We start from the raw sequence: 18,330 nt of genomic DNA, 5'->3' as shown, positions 1-18,330 counted from the left end.
CTAAATTCACTTTGTCCTAAATAATGCACGTTATATATACCGTGGCGACGGTGGCGCTCGCTCGTGCGATGTACACATTATGTGGTTATTTTAATTGTAACTGGGATTAAGATGTCTGATGAGATGCGCTGTTTGACGGATTTGAGAAATTGAATGAGCCGTTGATGTCACATTAATGAATGAGGATAAAGAGATAAACTTCATTCATAACAAAGGATATTCTAAACACGGGTCTCTCGTTCATTAATGTATAAACAATGAATTTATCCCATCTGGCACAGTGGTACAGCGGTAGTGCTCAAGCCTGCCATCCCAGCGACCGGGGTTCAAAACCCGGTCTTTCCAATATGATTTTTTTGAATATAATATTAATGATTATACGCCAAAGTAGCCTGGTTTTAAGTTAAAATATTATAAATCTACATGCATTGAGGATGTCATTCTTTATATAGCTCTCAACGTGCACCAAATTGAATTATTCCTATATTGCAAAAAGAAGGAGACGACTAGGGTCTTGAACCCCGGTCGTCTGTGTGAAAGTCAAAAGAACAACCCGTTAGACCACATTGGAGATAAGTTAAAGATTGACTATACATCAATCAATGGGTAAGAGAGCCGTATCGTAATTCTGTATAACAGTTAACTAATTATTTTCGCTAGCAAGATCTCATTTGATTATTCAATCCAGCAGGCAAGTTTAAAGAAATATAATCTGATTGATTGAGGTAATGAGGGACTTAAAATTAGCCTATAGATAACGCATTTAACTTGTCGGCGAGGCGATTGAGCCGTACTGCAATATGTTAATAAAGTTTTAAATCAATTAATCAATCAATGCCGCTAGAGAATCAGGATTTCTGCGATCGACACCTGCTGTCTTCTCAGCTGAGGCGGGCGCGCGCACTGATCCTGAGAATCAAGTCTGGCTTGAGTTAACGAGACTGAATCCACCTTCTTGAAACAGGAAAATCCCGGCTTCAAACATCGGGTTAACTGAAGCTGGATAATGACATCTTGATCGACTTAGTTGAACCACGTACAAGAAACAGGGCCCAGGTACAGATCCTCTCTCACTGATGAACATCTGGCAGCTGTGCTTCGCATCTCCACCTCAGACATGCAACCTGACTTTGATGGACTTGTTAAAGCTCAACAGAGACTGGATTTCTCACACTGAATAAAAAAAATAAATAACTGAAGAACACTAAAATGTGGAAATATAACAAGTGAAATGGGACACTTGATCTTTTTTTTTTTCCTTTTTTTTGCACGGTTCTGAAAACATTAAATGTTTAATATAGGCATGTAAAGTAAAAAAGGCTACAAACTGGGACACTTTTCCAGTGACATGTCTTGTTTATTTTTGCTATAAGATGATGTGATGTCTTTAGAAAGCTAAGAAAATCCTTGTTTCAATAGTATATGAAACTCAAAATGCCCTTTGTTATTAATGCTTCACATTTTGTTTATCATTTTGGAAATAAATTCTATTTGAATAAATTATATTTTTGAAAGCTAACCTCACCTTTTAATTGCCAAATAATAACATACACTCTTACCAGGGGTCAAAACAATGCCATTTACTGCTTTTTATATAGAAATAAAATGTATATTATGCATAATTGAGTTTGGAATTTTGGCCCGGCCCTCCAACATATTTTCAGTTGCTCATTCGGCCCCCTGGGAAAAATAATTGCCCACCCCTGCTCTAAACACTGTGATAGACCCGACAAACACTGTGATAGACCCGACAAACACTGTGATAGACCCGACAAACACTGTGATAGATCTATCACAGTGTTTAGAGGGTCTATCACAGTGTTTAGAGGGTCTATCACAGTGTTTAGAGGGTCTATCACAGTGTTTGTAGGGTCTATCACAGTGTTTGTAGGGTTTATCACAGTGTTTAGAGGGTCTATTACAGTGTTTAGAGGGTCTATCACACCCTCTAAACACTGATAGACCCTCTAAACACGGTGACAGACCCTCTAAACACTGTGACAGACCCTCTAAACTATCACACCCTCTAAACACTGTGACAGACCCTCTAAACACTGATAGACCCTCTAAACACTGTGATAGACCCTCTAAACACTGTGATAGACCCTCTAAACACTGATAGACCCTCTAAACACTGTGACAGACCCTCTAAACACTGTCACAGACCCTCTAAACACTGTGATAGACCCGACAAACACTGTGATAGACCCTCAACACATTGTGATAGACCCTCTAAACACTGTGTTCATAAAATAAATGTTATGCTGTTTCTAACGCAGGGCCTTCATTTTCTTCTCTGATTTAGATTTCTCGCCTGGCTTTGGTAGGAGGCACCTATTCAGAGAACCTGATCAGACTGATGTTGAAAACTGCTATGACCAACACCCTGGCCAGTGGGTTCAACTGGGCTGGAAAGAAAGACAAGCGTTGTTCAGAAAGCAAGAAGCCATTCAAGCACACAACACTACAAGCCTGCATGTTTGGTGAGTTTCCTCCCCTGCAAACTACTTCATAGGTTAAGTTTAGGTAGTGAGGCATGACTGTCTGCTGGTGATTCAGAATATAATTATGCTGTTGCAAAAACGTTTAAAAAGTGTTATGTTGGAATAAAGTGATGAAAGTGCAACCTATAAGAAATGGACAACATAATTGGTGAGCTTTAGAGGTGCATGGATACACATTGTATTGCCTAGATGGTGTCAGGCTAGGCGATTGCTTCTCTTTCCTCTCCAGTCTAACTGGATGCTGACTGTAGCTTGTTACTGTAGACCTACAGAGTGAGTGATTGAGTGATTAAAAGAAATCACACTCGTGTGAAGTGAGGGGTGCTCTTATCATCGTACATCATCTCACCTCTCTTCCTCACTTTTTTAATATTGTGTCTATCAGCTGCTGCTAGACAGTTTGACCCCAAGCTGACCGACCACGACTACAGCGAAACTGTCAAGAAGTGGCTTCGTTATGCGCCAGACCAGGAGGGAGGCATCTCAAGGAACCGAAGTGACCCAAACTTAAGTCAAGCAAACCAGAGTCAAACTTAGGGTACCCCAGCACACACTGTTTCCCTGGTTCATACAGTACAAGGCTTACCGTCATGGACACTGTTCTTCCATGGACAGCATCTACTTGAATGACTTATTTTTTTATTTTTTATTTTAACCTTTATTTACCCAGGGTAGGTTCGCTGAGCACGGATGCTCTTTTTCAGCTACGCCCTGCTTCACATTCACACAGTTCCATTCACACCTGGGAGCTGCCCAGTATAACCACAGTCTGACACTGTTGGCCACTGAGCAACTCCACTGGAGCAGTTGGGGGTTTAGTGCCTTGCTCAAGGGCACTTCAGCGGTTGGTGTTAAGGGTATGGGAGAGAGTTATATGGGAGAGAGTTATGGAAACATACTTTTCCGGACAGATCATCTGAGCTCCACTGTGTTTAAATCCAAATCCTCTGCCATTGTTATTTAACCCTTGTGTCTGAAAACTAAAGTATTATACTCTTATTAGGGGACTAAATTGAAAAACTCCATAAAAAGATTATATGTTGAAATAATTTCCCACTTTCTTTTCCATAAATATCTTAATCAACTTCAGCCCTGATCATAACAATTAAAAAAAAAAATGTAATGAAATACTCCCACTTTTCTGAAAAGAGTTGTTAAATATGAAAAAAAACAATATGTGGTGGTTATGATCAGGCTGAAGTTGAATAAACAATTTATGAAAGAGAGTAAAAAAAATCCAAGATAATTAAAAGATTATGCCACATATATTGGCTACAAACATAATCACTGCAAAGTTATCAAACAAATAAGAATCTGATCAGACACAAGGGTTGTTCCCTTTCTAATTTCCTCAAAACATCTAGTCTAGTTAATGTGATCAATATTATTTGACAATTGATGCTTTTTGTTGGAAATTTCAGTCAGTGAGCTCATACTTTGAGCTCATAAATTTATAGTTAAAATGATTGAGACAACGCAATCTTCTGTCTTCGTTGTGCATGCATGCGTGTGCTCACCACACGCGATACGTGTGTCACTATTCTGGCAGTGGCTATAGTATTGTTAATGAAAGGTCTGTTATAAGGTCTGTTATTTAATGTTTGTGTAAAAGGTTAACTGGTCATTGATAACTGTGGAAGTATGATATGAGACCCTCTTGAAAGAAAAAAATAAATGTTTATATTAAATCCATGTTGTAATTTTTGTTCACACATTTTTGGAAATATGGTAATGTAAGAATTTTGAACAACCGCTAATACACCGTCTGCCAACAATAGTGTGTGTTTAACAGCAGGAAAAAATGTGTAATGTTATGATGTATAACTATATCAGCAGCAATATTTTAATGTAAAATGTACATTAATCAGTATTGATTCCTTAACTTTACAAGTTACAAGTAGATTACCATTTAGATTATGGTTGAATAAACGTTGATGCCTAACATTGATTCAATATAAAATCAACTAAAATGTGCATGTAGATTACCATTTAGATCAGGGGTAGGCAACCTTAGGCACACGTGCCTGCATAGGCACGCGGGGGCATTTGCATAGGCACAGGGGGCAGCAGTAAAAAAAAAAAAAAAAAAAAAAAAAAAAAAAATTGCTTTGAAATATTATAGTGAAATATTTTGCACTGTTGTCGCATTTATCTTGTTGAAATCCTCCCACAGGTTCTTTTTACTACCACATATTTAATTGAGACCCTTTATTTGTTTATTATTTCAATTTAGCTGGAAGTACATTGCTACATCATTCAGTAACATTTGCAGAGCCTTATAACAAAAACATTATTACGGTCACCATTGTGACCAGTGGGATTAATCAACTAATTTTATTATTTATTTTTCTATTTCATTGAACATTGCACATGTTAAAAGCCATATTCTTTACTCAAAATGTGAGTATTACCAAGTCAACTTGTGTTCTTAAAACAATGACAATAAACATAGTTTTATTAGGTTGAAATAATGTGGTTGTGTACTTATTTTTCTGGATTATTATGGATTGAAAACTGAAAACCTTAATGCACAGTAACTGAACTCAATATTTTTAAGTTCTGGTAACTTATTATATATTTTTTACAGTGTAGTCTTGCGATCAATCAAAACTTATTTACACGATATACCTCACATTCACCCTCCATTCACATCCTGGTGTTCTCCTGGTGTTCTCCATTAGGCCTGTAGGTGGAGCTATGACAGCCCATGTACAGTACACACACCGATGGTGTGTGATGTGTCCAAAAATGAATGGGCAAATGTGAGTGAAATGGTCGCACTGTATGCAGCTGTTTGTCTGCATTGCATCCCTCCCCCCCAACTCAGATTTAGGGTTGATACAACCATCATAATAATATTGTTAATAATAACGATAATGATGTAATAATGTAAAAATTATCATTAAAAATACCTGATTATGAGAAAAAATATTTACGATGCATGGAATATTGTTGAGGCACACTAGTTACAACTATATTTCAAACAGGCACTCCATGTCAAAAAGGTTGCTGACCCCTGATTTAGATGATGGTTGAATCAACATTGATATAGTATCAGTTATGGTTGAAACCTAACGTTGATTCAACATGTAAGTCATAGACAACGATTTGTATAATTGTCAGGCTTCAACATAGATTCAATATTTCTGCCTAACCCTATTTCAACGTTGATTCACAAATTTTTTGCTATCTGGGTATTCATTCCATAGATCGTAATAAAAGTATAGACGCTTTTAACTTGACGACATAAACGCTCTAAATGGACCCGAGTTAATTTCCTGTTGCTGTCCAAACTGTTCCCTGGCAACAGAAGCCCAGGGAAGACGGTCTCTACAGGGAGGTGTAGTGGTTACTTCCTGGTCTATAGGGAGGTGTGCGTCTATACTTTCCGTAGCCGCATTTCTGCAGGACGCTCTCTGATTGGCCACTGACTGACGCTCTCTGATTGGCCATTGACATGTTTGCCCAATCGCGTGACGAGCTGTGTCTTTGCCCATTTCCGCGTCGAACAGCCTGCAAACTACCTGGCGTTCTATCGCCATGCTCTAAGACAAACTCTAACCTTAACCAACTTCGAAAGAGTGCCTAAGCTTAACCGTCGAAAGAACTTGCTGTCACGCTCTAAGACAAACTCTAACCTTAACCTACTTCGAAAGAGTGCCTAAGCCTAACCAGTGTAGAAACTGACGTCGGCCAATCAGAGAGCGGCCTGCAGAAATGCGGCTACGGAAAGTATAGACGCGGGAGGTGTGGTGGTTACTTCCTGGTCTATAGGGAGGTGTAGTGGTCACGTCATTGTTGTTTACGGCCGGTCCACCTCGCTTGAAATCACAATGTATTTCCAATGGACACATTTCTAAATCGTCTAGTTTAAAAACAAATAAAACATGAACATTGGCACGGTGTACCTTTTCTGCATGTATTCATCCACAATCTATAGCTCAACGTGAAACAATTCGCAATTAATCGTAAAATAATTACGTATAATTTTATTTCAACCAAATATGCTTTAAACAATAATGTTAGCGATAGAAGGTAACTCATTTTGTGCAAAAATAATTACAATAGCCGATAATCCATTTTCCCAATGATAAATCCATATACGGGTGGACCGCGCGGGAAACTAAACTAAAGTCAGACTACACCTTCCTATAGCAGGCGTTCTCAAACCTTTTTATACCACAACCCCATTTTATTTAGGAATTTTTTGGCGACCCCTCACTTAACCCTTTCACTGCCACACGACAGAAGGTTAACCCTTTCACCGCCACACGACATCAGGTTAACCCTTTCACTGCAGCGCGACAGAAGGTTAACCCTTTCACTGCCGCACTACAGAAGGTTAACCTTTACTATCACACTACCGACGGGTAGTAAAGGGTTAACCTTCTGTAGTACGGCAGTGAAAGGGTTAATGTATTGTGTAATTTCAACGTGGAATTAAGGAATATCAAAATAAAAGCACACGTTGTGCAAACTTGATCATGCATATTTATTAGAACATTTAATTACAGCACTATGTTATCAATACCCATTTATAAAACAAAGCATATTTATCCCAAATATGTTGCCAGAACCAAAGAAATAAGAGATTTATTTTTTATTTTTTATATAACTTGCCAATGTGCAAGTGACCCCACTGTCACCTACCCATGACTAGGGTTGGGCACAGAGAACCGGTTCTAATAGGAACCGGTTCCTAACTTCCGGTTTGCATTTCGATTCTTAATTTCGATTTGAATTTTTTAATTTTTTTTTAATTTTGTTAATTAATACCATAGTTACAGTACAGCAACCAAATTAAACTGTATCAAGTCAACTGACAATGTGAAATGTGAAATGTGAATTTTTTATGAAAACAATTTAAGATAAAAAAATAAAATAAAAATCTCCTGCGAAATAAGCTGTGACCTGTTTTGACCTGCACCGCAAAGAATCGGAATCGAGAATCGTTTAGAACAGGAATCGAAATGGAGAATCGGAATCGGAACCGGAATCGTTCAAATCCAAATGATGCCCAACCCTAACCATGACCCCACTTTTGGTCACGACCTGTAGTTTGAGAACCTCTGCCCTATAGTGACTGTCCCACAGAACGGGTCAGGACCTCCAGCGTCAGCGACCTACCTCGTCGTCAGGCATGGAGATGATGTTGATGACGCTGACCGCTTGCTCCGACGGGACGGAGTCGGAATGGATGCGGTTGAGTCGAGTTCGGAGCTCTGCATTCTGGGAGAGGGCCTGAAGAAGGGGATGAGGGCCGTTAAGCTCTGTAGCAATCTCGGATATAATGTTTTTATTTTTTTACTTTCGTGGACATTTGTCGCCGTGGTCGCCGTGGTTGCAATCAACGAGACAACAACACAGTACAAACACCACACAGGCACAAAGGACATTGGCCCAAAACAGCCAAAATGCATAGACAAAACAGCAACAACACCACAAACTATGGATGCTCGATATTGGCTTTTTTACCGATACCGATATAGCGATATTGTCCAACTCTTAATTTCCGATACAGAAATCAACCGATATCAACCGATACCGATATATGCAGGGTTTCCCCCCCAAAAAACGGAATAATTTCAGGTAATTAACATTACATATCTCTTGTTGTGGAATTAACACAACATTATGCATACTTTTGACAATAAATAAAATCGGAATTTGTTCTTACTTGCTTGCCTGGGTAAATAAAGGTTATAGAAATGTAAAAAAAAATATATATATATATATATTTTTTTTTTGAAAACCGATACCGATATTTTCCGATATCACATTTGAATGCCGATATCGGCCGATAATATCGGTAGGCCGATAATATCGGACATCCCTAACACAAACACAACAACATAAACACAGACAGCTTCAGGTATACTAATCAGTGCCACGGTTCAAATGAAAAGCTAAGAATTCATCAGAGCAATGGCATGTGGGATGAAAGACTTCTTAAATATGTTTCTTGGGGCCTAGGGGGACCCCTTAGCCGCCTTCCAGATGGAAGCTTTTCAAACTCAGCCATGAAGGAGCAAACAATTAGCTGAGCCTTGTCTCCATTCCAGAGTTCATATAACTCAGACAATCGTCGTTGTGGTTTTTCACTATAACTACTTTAATGACCATGTTAACATGGATGAATACATTTAAATCATATAATCATAATCCATAAATACTGTACTTCTTCACATAATATTTTTCATTACTACATAAAAACGATGTGGCGTGTCATTTGACTACAACTAGTGATGCGATCTGGGCACCACAAAAAGGCTGGAAAAGGCTAATTGATTAGAAATTAATGGGTATGATTATGTCTTAAAAACATCCGGGCAAAACCTGAGGAATGACCTCACGATGTCATCATATTCTCATGGTGTTTTTCCATACTATCCGGTGCCACAGTTATAGATGTCCCCCTCACACACACACACACACACACACACACACACACACACACACACACACACACACACACACACACACACACACACACCCATCACAATGCGATGGCATCACTGCAGTGTTTTGAGTAAGCACAATCTTTTCACGTTTGAAAATGTTGTAATTTTCTGTAATATATTAGACTCGTTTTTAAACGTCTCATGTATCATCGTTATTTTCTGGACTGGTGGTTAGACGTTGGAGCTCTAGCAGAGCAAACACACGAGCTTCCAATAATGGTGACTGTACTGTTCCCATGTGGAATATATATAATACATAACATAGGAAATGTAAATCCCGGACCGTATTTTATTATTATTATTTTATTCCTAGGCTTATTTTATTCTTTATTCTTAGGCTTATTTTTATTCTTATTCGTGACTAATTGGTTTTGTCTACCTAAATGTTTACTGTGAGCGATTTGTAGTGCCAAATCTCCCTCGGGATCATTAAAGTATTTCTATTCTATTCTATTCTATTCTATTCTATTCTATTCTATTCTATTCTATATAGCAGCTTTTATCCAAAGCGCTTTACAACTTGTGCCTCACGTTCAACCCGTTCAACTGAGGCGACCGAGCGAGGCGCCGTGTGATAGTAGTGGTAGTGTGATAGTAAAGGGTCAACCTTCTGTAGTGTGGCGGTGAAAGGGTTAACCTGCTGTTGTGTGGCAGTGAAAGGGTTAACCTTCGGTGTATTGTCGCAGTGAAAGGGTTAACTGTTTGGTAGTGCGGCAGTGAAAGGGTTAATCAAAAAACGATGTCAACTCTTAGCGAAGGCAACAGTCCAATTAAATAATTGGGAGGACTCGGCCCTGAGGGAGCCCGGTTAATGAACTGCACGCTTGTTCCAATTAAAGTGGGAAAGATATGAGTTTATTATGAACAGATCCGTCCTCGATTCTCATCTCATCTCTACACACGTTTCATTTGTCGGGAAGTGCTGCTGACGGCGTCTAATGCTGCGTGTTGCTTTTCATAGCTTATCTCACGCAACGTGATGTATAGGAAGAAAGCGGATCCATTTTGGGAAGAACTACTGTAGGAAGCTCTCGTGGTACATTAACCCTTTCACTACCACACTACAGAAGGTTAACCTTTCACTACCACACTACAGACAGGTTCTGTATCACACTAGCTCCCGCTCAGCGTCTCATTGCATATATCTCGCTTCAGCATATATATACTGAATACATTTCAAAATGTACCTTTAAATGCCAGCATTCATCTGGCCACACCCCCATCCGCTTACCTACATAAGCAGGGGTGGTGCCACACACTCATCTCCTTCTCAAATTTCATCACAAGCAACGTGTTGCTCATATGCCCACTTGACGTGGAGAAAAATATTGGCTGACAATGTTTACGAGGAAAGGAAGAACAAGAGATACGTTGACATCATATCTTTATTTTCTCTCTCACTATTTTCGAGAAAATACGGCGATATTGTCTTCGTCACTGGAGTGTCTGGAAGATGGTGATCATTCTAAAATCCTCCACCGGTTTTCGTATTGGGAGCACGCCGCTGCATGCCTCTCAACTGCAGTTCCTTGCTGTGCTGGTTGGGGTGAAACCTTTCAGGACACAGCTGAACTGTAGGACGCGCCGCTGTTGTGAGAAGCGGTGGGTTTCAGGTTGGTGAGTACTGTTTTGCTTGCGGCTCCACTTGTCTGTTAGTGCTATGGGGGCTAACTGACAATGTTTACGAACACCGGCCCCAGATTAAGGTCTTTTGTTCAGCTGTAGTGGAATTCTCAGTCCAAACTGTCCAATCATTATGGAAATATTATGTTGGTTGAATATTGAGTCCCACAGGTCAACAGCTGTTGGGAGATGGTAATAGATATGGTCAGAACACCCACACGTAGGCTAGTCTCATAAAGTAAATCCAGAAAATATTCTGATATAGTTCAATATAACTCTGGCCCAAGTCTGCTGTGATTCAATAGATTTACTCTGTTATTGATATATAAAGTTCTGATATTCTCCCCAACAGTTAGTTAAAATATATGGGATTTAGAAGTCTCACATTAGATAAGTGATTGATTAAATTAGGCACTGGAAGAATGTCAGTTGGTCTGGGTAAACTGGACCTAACACTATATGTAAATACGACAGGATACTGGTCACGCTGGTCGGCCAGCTTTTAAATGAGAACAAACGGCTGTGTTTACCAAAAACAGGACACTGAATAGGGCTGTCAGCAGACCCCCGTTTATTACTATACAAGCTTCCAAGTTTCTATTTAAAACCAGAGATAACATCTCCCTGAGAACAGTTGGTTATCTCACTTCAAAGGAGTATCAGGTGTCCCAACAGATGCACCGGCATTTCATGTGACCACCTGGTTTTCTCCTGTCTTGCTGTAAGAATCACAGAGTTTGAAATTAAACCACTTCTGAAACTTCATTGGAAAATACTTAACGTGCTGAATAATACCTGTATAAAATAGATATTGATGTAAGTTACAAGAACATGATTAGGACACTATACAAGTGGAATTAATGATAAAAGACTGTGATTCTGGTCAAGTATAAAGCTGTTTTGAGTAGAAAATGGTATCTATGTGGTCATCTGGTTATCCCCGATTCAAAAATACACATCTTGAATTATGAAACCGAACTGTAACGTAAATATAGACAGTGAAACTATTCTCTGATCTGAAACAAAGTAGAGAGGGTTGGCTTACTGAGGACAACCTTCTATTTCAAATTCAAACTTAGAGAGGCCGTGATTGGAGGAACACATCTGCTTGACGTCACTCCGGTGACATCATGCAGACACTCCAGGCTTTTGATATAAGGGGGGGGTGTGGTGACTGTGGAGGGACTCTGAAACGGAACGACACAGGACAACACCCACCTTCACACAGCGGACGGCGTGGGCAGAGGAGACACAACGGAAAAGAGCTTTTGGAGGGAGAAAAGACTATTCTTTGTTTCAACAAAGAATATCAACAACGGAACAACTAACATTCTTTAATCTGCTTTCTTAGAAGGACGAGTGGCATAGTGCTCCGGTACCTTGAATATTATAGTGTTCTTTATTGTAATTGAACCAAAACCATTGTAATTACACTCTTAACTTTGAATTAAACAGATGCTAGTACACCTTCTCCTCTTCATTTCTCCTGCTTAGCTGCTGTCGAACAAGACCATTTGGTCTTTTGAAAGTACAAGGGTTTTTAGGAGACACAATTCACAACGCAGAGTACTATGATCCAGCCGGTTCTGATCTTATCAGAACCAGAACATAGACCTTTGTGACTTCAAAAGTGGTGCCGTGAATCGAGAACGAGATGCGTCCTTGATTTTGATTTTTTTTTACGGCTACACTGGACGTCGGATTCGAAACATCAGAACCTGAGGATAGGTGAGTACAAGCCATGATGGAAAGATACGATGGGCGCTCAGTTCGAACGGGGGTTGACAGGATTGTACCTCATATATATTGCTCTCGGGGAGGGGTATAGTAATGAGGCGTTGGGGTGCATAACACTGTTATCATATTGATTAGTTCAATCGGCCGGCGAGGGTGTTTGATGCGCGTCTCGCGAATTGTGTCGGACTACATTGGGATGTAATGACCATCTAATGTTAGGAAGGTCCGATGGGTGTCTCCCGGGTAATGGACAAACATAGTCGTTTTTCCCGGGACCGTGCACAGCTGAGGTGGTAATTTTTTTACGTGTCTGGACAATGAGTGAGTTGTGTGTCTACGCTTGCAAGATGGAGCGGGTTTCGGCTGGGAGCCGTATCTCAAACGGCGTCCGGCGGGGATCTGATCCGTCGGCGGGACGTAGGGTTGTTAATACTATAATTCAACATTGTTCGGGTCGCCTAATCAGGAGATGTGAGTATGGAGGGCATCAATATGATAAATGGGAGTTATGGGTCACGAGCATTAACGTGGAAGTAATATGAGGGGGAGGCCTTTCCGGAGCTAATACCGTAGGTTTTTGGAGAGTATTGTGCAGAGGCAGCCGCTACCGTTTCAATTCGACGGGGCGAGCTCTCTGGATGAATACCGACCGGACTAAATGGAGATCGTGCCCACATTAAGGTTTGATCGAAGGGATTAAGACGAAGTTGACTAGGTTTGTCTACAAATGGAGATTTGTGGATTACAGAAAACCATAGTCGGCGGAGATCCATTTGAGTGCGTGTAGACTCTGGATCATATTACTATACATGTCCGTCGTGATTTCGGTGAGTAAGAAGTACTTAACAACGATTCGGTTCAAAATACTGTTTGTAATCAAAACATTAAGTACAGTTAAAGTGAACGATTGCACGTAATCTCGTTTTTAATAGACGCGCGGAAACTATTGAAAAATGTAAACATAGAATGTGAATCTTTAAAGATGGCCACGCGGGAGCTTTGATAACAATGGCATGAGATCAAAATCTGAATGATGTTTGAATTGTATCAATAATATGTATGCTTGAATGATTGCTAGAGGTTAGGAATGTCTGACGAAACGTGAGAGCTTATTGTTGTATTATTATGAAATTTTAATGACCAACAGCCGTGGGGAAATGTAATAGTTGAACGCCGGTTTTTCGGGGGCCGTTGGAACACGGCGGCATTAGCTGCTACGTTAGCCGCGGGGGCGTTCGAGCTAAAACTAGAGACGGGGCGGCGTAGTTTCGAGTGTATGTAGTCGATCGGTAGTATCATGGGACTATGGGGATGTGTATGGCACTTTAAAATTTTCGGATTCGACACGTTTAAGATAATTGTTTAATGTAATAAGAAATCAAAAGTTTGACCCGGAAGTCGCCCTATGCACTGATGAAACAAAGGCGGTGGGGTCAAGCTACGGTTTGAGATGGCCTGTGTGTTATAATGTTTTTATTTTTTTGATTAAATCTGTACACTGGCGTTTTGAGAGGATTTAAGTTTTGTTGTAGGGTGGAGCGGTGTTGCGCTAACATTGCGAGGTGTCGGCCCGCGCGGCGAAACGGGACAATGGGCCGTTGGGGAACGTTATTATGGTGTCGAGGGTGAAGCTAAGCTAATGCTAACTAGCCGCGCTAACGGAGATAATGTTGCTAAGTGGTCGCCGGTTGTGACGTCATAGGGGTGCGTGGAGCGGTGGACGTGCTGGCTACCTGCGCTGAGCTAAAAGCTAACTAAGCTAATATGCTAAGCTACCTGTGCTAACGACATAGCATGACGAGACTCTCGGGATATCTCGCGATAGAGCGGCCATCTTGAGTAGGGGCGCCAGACGGCCATTTTTGAGAGGAAGATGGTGTTTGTTTAGGAATGCAGTAGGGGGCAGCAGAGGCCAGGGTAAGTTTCCATTCGAAGCTGCTTTTGGTTTCATGTGGTTCTACACACAGGAGATGTTTCTTTTAGAAGTTAGTTTGATAGTAGAATTAGGTTGTTATGCTGTAATAGTTTGGTGAAATAGTTTAATCTAGTGGTGGAATGTGGGGCCCAGGTTCCCCCCTCCTCCCCCTCTTTCTCACTCTCTCCCTCTATCTCTCTCCCTCCCTCTCCCTCTCTCCTCTCTCTCTCTCTCTCTCTCTCTCTCTCTCTCTCTCTCTCTCTCTCTCTCTCTCTCTCTCTATGGGGCAGTTCAATGCTCCCGTCCTGGTTAGGAGGTCATTCTTTAAGAGTGGGGTCATTTGACGAGAGGGTTGGCCGATTATGCTGCATAAGCTATATTGTATTTAGTGTAGTTTCGGCCAATGAGGTGATATGTGGACGTGGAATCTCTCTCTCCCTCTCTCTCTCCCTCCCTTCTTCACTCACCCCCCCTTCTCTCTCTCTCTCTCCCCACTCCCGCCACCTCTCTCCCATTCCCTCTCCCCCCTCAACCCCTCTCTCTCTCTCCCTAACCCCCTCCACCTCTCTTCCATTCCCTCTCCCCCCTCTCTCTCTCCCTCCCTCCTTCACTCACCCCCCTTCTCTCTCTCTCCCTACCCCCCGCCACCTCTCTTCCATTCCCTCTCCCCCCCTCAACCCCCCTCTCTCTCTCCCTAACCCCCTCCACCTCTCTTCCATTCCCTCTCCCCCCCTCAACCCCCCTCTCTCTCTCCCTCCCTCCTTCACTCACCCTCCTTCTCACCCCCCCTCTCTCTCTCCCTAACCCCCTCCACCTCACCCCCCCTCTCTCTCCCTAACCCTCTCCACCTCTCTTCCGTTCCCTCTCCCCCCCTCAACCCCCCTCTCTCTCTCCCTCCCTCCTTCTCCCTACCCCCCGCCACCTCTCTTCCATTCCCTCTCCCCCCTCAACCCCCCTCTCTCTCTCCCTAACCCCCTCCACCTCTCACCCCCCCTTCTCTCTCTCTCTCTCCCTGCCCCCCTCCACCTCTCTTCCATTCCCTCTCCCCCCTCACCCCCCCTTCTCTCTCTCTCTCTCCCTACCCCCATCCACCTCTCTTCCATTCCCTCTCCCCCCCTCGCCGCCTCACTCTCTCTCCTGCCCTTCCTCCCCCTCACTCCCCACCTCCCTTTCTCTCCTTCCCTCTCTCTCTCTCCTGCCCTCCCTTCCCCTCACTCCCCACCTCCCTTTCTCTCCTTCCCTCTCTCTCTCTCCTGCCCTTCCTCCCCCTCACTCCCCACCTCCCTTTCTCTCCTTCCCTCTCTCTCTCTCTCCTGCCCTCCCTCCCCCTCACTCCCCGCCTCTCTCTCTCTTTCTCTCTCTCTCTCTTTCTTTACCTTGTCATGATGGGATCTAGGGTGGATTACTATTGGTGGTTTGGTTATGTATAATGTTGTTTTAATGGGTATTTTTAGCTTGCCTGTATGAGTGTATATTTACTGGAGCTTGTGAAGATCTTCTGTAGGTTTCTAGTGCAGTTTATTGTTATCTTCTGTAGGTTTCAAGTGCAGTTTATTGTTATTTTCTGTGGGTTTCTAGTGCTGGCAGTGGTATTGGCCAGTGTCAGGGTGATGATGTTGTAGCAGCAAGCGGTGGGGCCATGCTCTCTGGCTCTCTCCAGGACTACGTGTTAGTGTCTTGGGTGTTGCGTTCATGATGGTGGGCCGTAAGTCGGAGCGTGCTTTGAGGTTTGGTTTGGGACTCTCTACGCAGATGGACCTGCATATGAGGGGTCACTCTGCTCGGCTGCACCTGCAATGGCGATGTTGGTAGATGAACAAGGCGTGTGAGTTTTCTTTTCATTTTAATGGGGGTGCAAGCTCCCAACTCCCCTACTGGGGACTGCGGACGTCGTGGCGTGCGGTGGTAGACAGCTCGTCGTAGCTCGCTGTCTACCTGCGCGCATTAACGTGGATGCGTCATGTGTGCGCTCGTCGTAGCTCGCTGTCTACCTGCGCGCATTTACGGGGATGCGTCATGTGTGCGCTCGTCGTAGCTCGCTGCCACACTGTGCGCATTGGGCCATGTTATGTGTGAATATTTAGGTTGGTTGTATGGATTTTGAATGTCCTTGTGCGGGGAACCCGGGGTTTCACTTTCAGGTCGCTACTGGAAGGGGAGAGGCCTTGGGCTGCAGATGGCGGACCAGTGGGATATCATTGGTCTGCAGGGATTTCAAAATAGGGGTGGTGTCTGCACCTGTAGTTTAATAAACAGGTTGTGGGACGCTGTTCCAAGCCACAGGGATTCTGTGATGTAAATCACGGAAAATTGATTTAATTCCTCGTGAGTTGGAAGCGTGGTGTTTAGCACCTAAGATTGAGGTGTTAAAACGGGGGGAATGAGTATGAATTATGAGTAAATTATGTGAACATTGTGATGTAAAGATAAATGACAAGAGAAATACAGTTTAGACTTTCTCGGATAGAAATAAATAAAGCTACACATAGAAGGAAAGGTTAGAATTAAATATACACATAGTCATTTGCAGAGCAATAAGAGTTAAAATATTTTAGGAGAAAGGAATTACAACTTCATTAAGTGGAAGAAGTGATTTTATTCACCTAAATTACAATATCCAGCACAAGTGTTTAGAAATGATAGGCTGTGAATAACACATTTCTGATTGATCAACAGACGGAAGAGGCTGATGCGAAATAGGGATCCCCAGAGTCATGTGAAGCAGGAACATGACAAAGGGATTGGGAGATCCAGTTTTCCGATGAAGACAACAGAACAGAAGACAACTAAGGCTGTGTCGTTAAAAATTTGAACGAAAATTGCACAAACGCTCTCTAAAGTGATATTAGTATAGAAGATGCCTGACATTCCATGCTTAAAGATAATGATGGATTGTGAAAGGGAAATGCCACTGATAATTAAGTGTATGTTTTTTCTTTCTTTCTTCACAGCTGCTCCAGGGCGGACAGAGGCAGTGCTGACAATTCCAAACTCCAAACGGGGGATCAACTTGACTGTTGAAGTCTGGGTGTAGTATCACTAAGCGTTTTGTCAATTCCTGTCGGCACCAATAACTCTGCCAGTGTGAGTGAATTTAACTCAAGGTTGTAAAAGTAGTCTGAAATACAGAGAAACTTGCTTTCCAAACGGTGATATTACAAGTGTTTGAAAGTGGTGAGAATGGCAAATACACAGATAGGAGCAACTGAAGGTTTAGATGCAATAACCATAGCAATCTGTCTATTTCAACGACTGGAAATGTCACAATAAAAGTGAAGAAACAATGGCCAAAGATATTCAGGCCTTTACAAAACCTTATATTTAAGTATAAGAAAGGAGGCCGGTATAGAATGCGTACCCAAATCAAAAAACAGAAAAAGAGATTACGAAAGGCGATGAAAGGAAATAATGCCGGTAGTGGGGAAATGCCGATAACTTCTGCAGACATTTCATTGACCGAATTGAACAGTGAAGTTAACCTGATTGATTTGAATGTGACTGACTCCCCTCCTGAGACCAGTGTGACGGAGGGACTGGAAATAATGTCTTTAACTCCAACACAGGGGGTCTTTGAGGAGAGCGAACCAGAGACAACTGTATTACCCGAGCCGATCCACGCTGGAGTGTCCATTTTAGGTGACTGCCATTTAACCAAGAGACAAAGAAAGCAACTGAGGAGAGCGATGTTGTTTCAGCAGTCCCAGGGAGTTGACTCTGGCCGTATGGCTGGAATAGAGACCGACAGCAGGTATGAGATAATACATGAACAGTTTCTACAGCCCACCAGTGTCCCTTGCCTAGGTTTCCCCCACCCCCACCATCAGTACCAAACTGAGAGACGTGGCCCGAGGACGAGGAGCCAGTCAGCGAGGGCCAGGGTGGAGGAAGAGCGGAGGACGTGCCTCCCTCAAGAACAACAACCAACCGAGGCAGGACAGTTAGTGGAATACCTCCAAGCCCTAGTCCAGTCCGCACAGCCAAGAGGGGAGACGGGCTCCAACGGGGAACCAAATGACCATAGACGGGCCCAGTTGGGGACACAGGGGGGTCCTGCGCCAGAACAACAACAAAATCCAAGGGGAACACCTTG

General features: G+C 42.5%; 1 protein-coding gene across 1 annotated transcript in view; it reads right to left on the bottom strand.

Moving 5' to 3' along the window:
• Positions 1-18,330, bottom strand: part of osbpl6 (oxysterol binding protein-like 6) — a gene marked incomplete at its 3' end in the record, with an annotated part of 253,483 nt that overhangs the window by 61,407 nt on the left and 173,746 nt on the right. Inside the window, exon 11 of the mRNA XM_084314748.1 lies at positions 7,632-7,745. Coding sequence (XP_084170874.1) covers positions 7,632-7,745 — 114 coding nt within the window. The remainder of the gene's footprint in view (positions 1-7,631; positions 7,746-18,330) is intronic.

Source organism: Notolepis coatsorum, assembly GCF_963971535.1.
Source record: "Notolepis coatsorum genome assembly, chromosome: 5".
NCBI classification, from domain to species: Eukaryota; Metazoa; Chordata; class Actinopteri; order Aulopiformes; family Paralepididae; genus Notolepis; species Notolepis coatsorum.
The sequence above is the reverse complement of the archived record's forward strand: the minus strand, read 5'-3'. Positions and strand labels throughout refer to the sequence as shown.